The 7,878-nt window shown below is 55.8% G+C and overlaps 2 protein-coding genes across 2 annotated transcripts; both read right to left on the bottom strand.

Moving 5' to 3' along the window:
- Positions 1-294: 294 nt before the first annotated feature.
- Positions 295-2,272, bottom strand: MRPS26 (mitochondrial ribosomal protein S26). The gene is made up of 4 exons (XM_042979729.1): positions 2,007-2,272; positions 1,762-1,908; positions 1,545-1,668; positions 295-813 (listed from the first exon to the last, which is right to left on the bottom strand). The coding sequence occupies exons 1-4, from the start codon at positions 2,216-2,218 to the stop codon at positions 679-681; spliced, it is 618 nt and encodes a 205-aa protein (XP_042835663.1). The 5' UTR covers positions 2,219-2,272; the 3' UTR covers positions 295-678.
- A 105-nt stretch (positions 2,273-2,377) lies between these two features.
- LOC102950818 (progonadoliberin-2) lies at positions 2,378-4,574 on the bottom strand. Its single transcript, XM_042979730.1, is given in 5 exon segments — positions 2,378-2,616; positions 3,385-3,464; positions 3,467-3,520; positions 3,661-3,821; positions 4,521-4,574. Coding segments are annotated over 4 exon segments (327 nt in total). The 5' UTR covers positions 3,815-3,821; positions 4,521-4,574; the 3' UTR covers positions 2,378-2,577.
- Between the last annotated feature and the right edge of the window lie 3,304 nt (positions 4,575-7,878).

The raw sequence follows: 7,878 nt of genomic DNA, 5'->3' as shown, positions 1-7,878 counted from the left end.
AGCCACCAGAAGAAATGGGGTCTCCTCCTTGTCTTGTGTCTTGGGCACACCAGACCCTAGCAGCAAATCTCAGGGTCAGGCAGAAGCAGGTCTTTGGCTAGTGGTTAGCTTGTTTCTCAGGTACTGGGTGATACTTGATAATCTGGTTGGAGTCCTAACGCTCTAGATCAGGAGCTGACAAATTTCTTCTGTAAAAACCCATGTATAAAATATTTTAGACTTTGCAAGTCAAATGTCGCTGTTGCAACTACCCATTTCTGCCACTGTAGTGTGAAAGTAGTCAGTGAACGAGTGTAGCCGTGATCCAATAAAATTTATTTACAAAAATAGGCAGCGGGCCAAGTTGGGCCCAAGGACTGTAATTTCCCAACCAGTCTTTGATGACACTTAGTAGACGACCTGGCTGCCTGAGGGGACTATGATCCATTCTGCTTCTGTGAGATGGAAACCTCTAAGGTCTGGTGCTTTGCAGAGTTGTACATGGGTGTAGAACAGGGCATTGTGTATGGGAGTTTCTGACCAAGTGGTGGGTGCAGAGGCCAGAATGTGAGGGCCACACCAGAATAGGCTGAGCTTCCTTCTTCGTAAGAAACATCAACTGGTTTATTCCAGATCAGGCCCAACCCTCCTACCCCATACACACATGGTCCCTGGGTGGGCACTGTCCTTACTGGGCCCTTAAGAGCCCTTGTGCTGTGGCCTGACCACCAGGCCCTCTCTGGTGATGGCCCAGTTGTAGCTCTTCGGGGAGTCCAATGCTTCTTCCACCCGTGCCTCCAGGTTCTCTCGGGTGATGAAATTTTTTGCCTCCTCCTATTGTGAGAGAGAAGGCCAGCTGAATGGAAGTCTCCAGCACATGCCTGCTGCCTGCTGGCCTTTTGCCCACTAAGGGAGAGGCTCCAGCTCTCTTTGGATGGATGCTTGGAGCCTAGGACCTCTGTAGAGGAGGATCCCACTACAGCTACGATCCTGCGGACCTTCTAGTGGAAAAATATCAGGCAGCCTTACCACGTTCGTCTTTCTCAGATAAGAAATCGCACCAGTTGTGACAACCTCTGGACCTGCTAGGTGGAATCAGTTCTTCAATGTTGCCTCAATGTCCTTCTTAATCTCTCTCAAACTTGTCCTTCTCCTTCTGTTACTTTAATTCAGACCCCGTCCTTTGTTGCTGGATCACTCCTAACTGGTCTGCTTTTAAGCCTCATACCTGATATCCTAGCCTAGAACATAACTTCAACGACTTTATCGCCCGTAAGGCAAAATACGAATTCCTTGTGGAACCGGGGGTCCCTCCCAGATGCAGGCTTACCATCACCCAGGTACTTGAACACTTTCCAATGTCAACTCTTACTTCTGCGCCTGCCAGGCACTCTCCTTGCACGCCATATTTCCCAAATCCTCACCTACTTGCTAACTCTCAAGACTCAAGGCTGTTCGCTCTCTTTGCACGCAGCCAGTGCCCCATTTCGCGGCGCCCAGGACTCCGAGCGCGGCCCAGGCGGAGCTCCCGCCCTCTAGCCCCAGCCCCTGGAGACACGGCCCACCTGCAGCTGCAACGCTTCCTGCTCCTTGAGCTGCGCCCAGGCTTGTGCCTCTCGGGCCCGCCGGGCCTTCTCCTCCGCCTGCCGCTGCTCCTGCTCCTGCGCTTCCTGCCGCAGCCTCGCTAACCTGGGGTGGAGGGCAACAGGCAGAGACTCAGTGCGGCTGGATCTTCCCCGCGCCAGCCAGCCAGCGGCCCGCCCCGCCTCCCGGCCCACTCACCGCAGCTCGTGCAGCCGCTGGTTCTCCGCCTGGTTCCAGGCCATCAGGTCGCGGTGCTCAGTGGCTTCCTGCAGAGCCTTGCGCTCTGCCAGGACCCCGGCCCGGGCCTCGTGCATCTTCTTCCGCACCTCGGACACGAACTCAAGCCTGGGCGGAGACGCGCCAAAGTCGGCACCCTCTACGCCCGCCCGCTCGGACACACCGCCCACGGCGCCGACGCCCGCCTCCCCTTAAGTCGTACACACCTGAGGGCGCGCACCGTCTGGCGGTACTGCCGGTAACGCTCCGTCAGCACGAAGAACTCTACAGGATCCACCGCAGGCGGGGTCGTCACGCGCCCGAGCTTGGACTTGGCCGGCGGGTCATGGCGGGTCTTGCGGCCGCGAACCGGCTGCAGCAGCGGGGCCCAAGGCCCGCACGGGGGTCTCGCGCCCAGGACCCTCAGCGCGCGCAGCATAGCCCAGGATGCCGCGCGTCCGGCGCGCCGCAGGGCATCACGGGGACCGGAAGCGGGCGCGGGGCACCACGGGACTCGTAGTCCGCGGGCTCCGCCTCCCACCTCCTGGAGCCGGGTCGAGGGGAGCGCACCTGCCAACGTCTGCATCTACCCCTCAACGTCTGCGTCCGCCCCCGGCCCGCTGGCTCTGGCTTCGCCCTTTCTGCGAGGCCTGCCATGACCCGTCCCGTGTCCCTCCCGCCGGCGGGCCCGGCCCGCGTCCCTCCAGCCCCCCACGCGGGGTAGGGTCTCAGCGCGGGTGGGCAAGGGAGGGGACGACTGAGAGATCTCGAGGCAGTAGCTTCAGGGAGTTCACATCGTTATCGGAGGGCTGCAGGGCGCGGCGCTCTAGGTTCGGTCTGCGCGGGGAGGAAGCGGGCATTTTAGCAGATGCCCTGGCAGCCCAGCTGCGACCTTGCCCGCCCCCTCTCCTCCCGACCTGTCCCCGCGGAGCTGGACGTGGCCTTCTGGCGGACGCGCCTTGGCTGCTAGAGGACCCAGCGTGGGCGCTCTGTAGCTCCTTGGGTGTTGCCCACCCTTAACCTGGTATGTAAAAGCCTGAGCTCACACCGACTTAAACTCGGTGATAAGTTTTTGCCTTATGGGAATTTACCACTTTCTCCTTCAGTTAGCGCCCTCCTGGTGCACTTTAAAATAAATTTGCAAAATAGTAGTAATCTATCTCTGCACTCGGTCTTCTGCAATCACTAAGTCATTGCTAGTGCAGTGACCACCTGGTTCTGGGGCCCCTTCTATTAGTGTGAGTTCACATTCCTCATCTCTTCCCTCTGGGAGACACACTGGGTTCTCCTGATGATGAGAAAGAAGCCTAGAGGATCCCGCTACAGCTATGGTCTTACTTATGGAGGTTTTAAGCACAATTGTCTCCTCCTACTCCACTAATGACTTCGAATCTTTTACTTTAACATAAGTATCTTATCATAAATTGTTCCGAGAATTCTGGGAAATAGGAAGAATAGCAGATGGCATCTGGCTGTGTGCCTGAGGGTGCTTTGGCAGGGGGCGTCTCTGTGTTTTCTCATTACCCCCTCTTCTGTCCACATAGCCCAAGTCCTTGGCCATAATGGCCCCTGGTGGCCAATGCCTGGGCCTCTCTCTGTACTTACCAGCAGTGTCTGCACCAGGCGCTGCTTCCTGTGGAGGGACCACCAGCCTGTGGTTCTGGCCTCCCAGGGCACACTGTTCTAAGGGGAGCCAGGGCATCGTTTGGGAGGTTATGGGCAGCCTTGTCTGGTCTGCTTGCTGCAGTGCCCAGGACCCTTCCTCAGAAGGGAGCGGAGGCTGTGGCCTGCCCACTACCCCATCCCAGGCTCACGGTAGGTGAAGGAGCCCCACCCAGCACCTTCTTCCTCCCACTCAGGCTGGGGAGACCCTTAACCTACCTGGGAGCCTTGGGACATGCTGTGGGTGCTGGGGTGAGCTGGAAGCCCGCTTTCCTCTGGGGTACCAGCCCTGGGACCAGTGCTGAGCCTTCGAGTGTCCAGGGTGGGCAGTCAGCAGCAGCAGTAGCAGAAGGCCTAGCCTGCAGCCGGCCATGACAGGGCTGCTCCCACGGATAGTGGACAGCACTCAAGAAGGCGGATACTTCCATCCACACCTCCTTCCTTTTCTTCCAGGGTCCCCTTGGACAGCTGGCGCTTCAGGGGCAGCTTTAGTGGTTCCTAATGCCCTTCCCTCTTCTGCCACTGCTCCTCATCCCAGGAGTCCAGGGATCTGGACCCCGGAGGCTCCAGGCAGCTAGCCTTCTCCAGACACCCCCCCCCCCCCCCCCCCGGGCATAGAGGATTCCAGCCTTGCCAGCTGAGGGCCCTTCCTGGTCAGTCAGGCCTACCCCTCCTCCCGTCAGGGATTCCAGAAGTAGAAGGTTGGAAAAAGTAACAGAGACTCGGGTCAGGGGAGCCCTCCAAGAGATAGGCAGCAGTGTAGGGGCACTGGGGGCACCTGGTGCACAGCACCCTGCCTTTTCTCTGTGGTTTGCCATCTCTCTTCCATGGCAGTTGGGGATGTGGAATGGATGTGTGGTGGTGACAGGGGCAAGTGTTTTTACCCCTCGTCCCTCCCACACTAGAGGCAGCAGGCATAGAAACAGTGTTGGGGAGAGAAAGGGAAAGGGCTCTTTTTGGGGCGTGATTCACGGGTGAGAGGGACTTGGGAGGGAGAAGAGGAACAGAGTGCCATACACCCAGGACAGACTGCCATCCAGGAGTCCCAGCCCTTGGGGGAAAGCAGCCTCTTCACTCACAGAGGGAAAGCTGTGGACGAGGCGGCTCCTTGAGGTGGCTCCTCCAGGTGACAGTGGGATCCCCAGGCAGCCAGCTCTGGGATTTACGGTGACTCCTCCCCCTGCTCCTGGTCCAGACTCCAGTGACGTCTCAATGAAGGGAGGGGGAGTAGCCTGCCACCCAACACTCTTCCCTTCCCAGTGCATGTTCCTAGCCACCGGCCCTGGGGTCACCAGACAGATTGCTCCCGCTCCCTGTCTTCCCAGGGATCTGAGGTGGTAGGACTGCTTCAGCCGGGCCACGCCCTGAAGAATCCTCCTCCCACTTCCCCGGGGCTGCATCCTCAGGCTCCTGCCCTTAGGCCTACAAAGCCCTCAGTCTTCCCTGACCTGAAAAGGAAATTGTGGCCTGGAGGCGGCAATGGCTGGGGACCTGTGTCCCACCCAGTTGGCAGCCTGAGTGGGGAGTCAGCAACCTGTGGAGAGGTCTGGGGGAGGCCATGGGGACCTAAGGGCTTGTTTGCTCAACTGTAAAAGGGGGTGGATGGAATGAACCTCATCCACACACCTGAGCACCAGGGCTGGGTCGCTCTAGATGGAGGTAGTTTTGGGTGGGGCTTCTCTCTCCTCCCTGCAGGCCCATGAGAGGGGGCTCAGCTCAGGGGGCAGTGCAGCATCTGTGGGCCTATGAGCAGGGGGTAGGAATAATCTTTCCTCTCAAGCTTCCAAGCCTTCCCCATCCTGTGCTCAACCCAAGACTATTCATGGTTTGGCACAGCTCACCTAGACACTTGAAACATGCCCCTGCCTCTCATTCTGTGTCAGCTCAACTTTCCACCACGGACCAGCTATTAGCTTTCCACCAGCTATTCGCCTGGAGCGGGGGCGGCGGGCAGAGGCCTGTTTACAGGGTTAATAGGCAATTTCCGCATTTGGGCTGAACAGCAAATGCAAGGGCCAGGGTCAGGCTTGGTGGCGTGGTGGCCAGTCATTAGGAGAGCAGGTGCGTCAAATCCGGAGGCAAAGATGGGGGAGGGGATGGCATAACAGGCACCAGTTATTCATGGGCGCCTGGACTTCAGCTTCCCATGCAGGAAGGCACACATCAATTTCCAAACAACGTGTGGATTGTATGTTCAGTGAAATTGTTTTGGAAAATACTTCGTTCCTATATGTGTTGGTTAACCAAGTAATTTTTAGGAAAAACATTTGTTTTATGGTTTAGTGAAAATGATTCCTTTGAGTTCAGTAAACTAGCTTAGTTCTGGTTTGGGTTTACAGAATGTTTTATTCAAAGTCCCTTGTGTTTATTTTAAAAGAGGAATGGGGAGCCTTTATTTTTTCTGTAGTTTGTGGTTTTTCCTAAAACATCCAAACCAGAACTAAGCTTCCCAAAGGATGCTCTTGTTCCTTTCTTTCTGGCCACATACATAGCTTTTCAGGAACGTTTGCTGTCATCTTCCAGACTGTAGACTCTGGAATTGATCCTCATATCCCTCTCAGCAGGACACAGAAAGCCATGTGTTCACCACTGAGCAACTAATGCTCAGTCCTGAGGATAGGACTTCATTCCAGTCTGGGAACTGCTTGTAGCCGGCTGGGAAAGCAGAGGCATAGAGCAGCGTGCTCGGGTGCTGCTGGAGCACAGAGGGGCACAAAGCCCTGAGCAGATGGTCTGGATGAAGGATGACAGAGTTAGCTGGAGTCCGCACACAGGGCAGCAGCGGTGCTCCAATATAAGGAACAAAATGGAGAAGAGTCAACACAGGAACTGCCGGCAGGTCTGGATCTGTGGGCTAGGGGTGGAGGGAGGGAGGCGCAGAGAATGCTGGAAGGCTGGAGGAAGGGACCGAAGACTCTGGAGAGACAGGGTGAACCCCTGGGCATTGGGAGTGTGAGACAGGTGCCTGTGGGTCACCGCGTGCAGTCACGTGGCAGGAAGCCGACCTGGAGCTCAGGGTTGGAGAAGAGCTAAGGGGGCATAACCTACAGACCACAGGAATGGCCAGTCTCTGAAGAAGGAGAAAGGAGGAGCAGTGGCTCCAGAGTGAGGATAAAGTCAGAAGGGAGGAACTAGTGGACAGAGAGTGGATCCTCGGGAATTGGAAAGAAAGGAATCTGTGGGGATGAACTATGGAAGAGGTGAGAGTGAGTCTATCATAAAGGCAGAAGACTTTAGGCCTGGGGGAAGTGGTGTTTGTTTTTTAAATTTTTTAAATGTTTATTTTTGAGAGAGGGAGAGAGAGTGCACAAGTCAGGGAGGGGCAGCGAGAGGGGAATAGAGGATCCAAATCAGGCTCTGCTGTCAGTATGGAGCCTGATGTAGGTGCTTGGGCCCACGAACCAGGAGATCATAACCTGAGCTGAAGTCAGACGCTTAACTGACTGAGCCACTCAGGCACACCCCCCTCTTTTTTTTAAATCAAAGACTTGTACATTTGGTGGTGGTCAGAGGGGTGTTGAAGGGAACTGAACGCCCAGGAGGGTGCTGACTTGATGAAGTGAGGTCTGAGCACGGTGGGCACTGGATGCCTCGCCCTCCCCCTTCTGAGAAATCTGCACTGGCTCACACTCCCTGGGGCATAGCTAACTAGCTGGGAGATGGGCAATGGATGAAGCAATCACCCTTGCCACACGACTGTGTGGTGTGAGCCCTGATACACTGCTCTTTAGCCTCGACTAGTTCCCGTTGGGTTTATGTCTCTTGCAACCGTGCAAGGCCTGCTTGAAGATGTCTGTTAAGCAACCAGTGGTATTTAAAATACTGGCCTAGCCACCAAGCAAATCAGCGTGGACTCCAGCAGAAAGCTGCCAGCCCACACTGGTGAGTTGGTAGAGGTACTCAGTCCTTCTGTAAAAACCCTTGTAAGCACTGGTGTGTAAGCTGCTCAATGCCAGCCCGAGCAACAGGAGGTAGGCAGCCTGGTGGGGGTAGCGAGGCAGCACAGGCATGAGAAGGGCTCTCCTATAAGTTGGCTATGTAGCTTGTTGACCCCAGCCTGCCCTTCTCCATCTGCCAGGAGGTAGCCTGCAAAAAATCAGGGTCTCCTTCCCAAACATGGCACCTCTCCTCAGAAATCCTTCAGATTCTGTCTTTGCTTAACTTACTTATGCTTCTTTGAAAACCACTGAGTTTTAATTTATTGCCCCTTGGAGTTCCTTAGTTCTTACAGAAGGACCGAGTACTTCTGACACATACCTCACAGAGACTTCCAGAGGTTGTCTGTCATGGTGCCCCTGCCTCCTGAGGATATCCTGAATATGTGGTGAACTTGGCTTCCATCTTGGAGCCAACCCATCTGTTCACCTGGGCTCTGAGGCCTTCTGTAATGTGGCTCTGTATGACTTTGCCTCCTTTTGCTCATCCAAATTCCCAGCA

The sequence above is a fragment of the Panthera tigris genome, chromosome A3, assembly GCF_018350195.1.
Source record: "Panthera tigris isolate Pti1 chromosome A3, P.tigris_Pti1_mat1.1, whole genome shotgun sequence".
NCBI lineage: Eukaryota > Metazoa > Chordata > Mammalia > Carnivora > Felidae > Panthera > Panthera tigris.
This window is presented reverse-complemented; position numbering and strand designations above follow the sequence as displayed.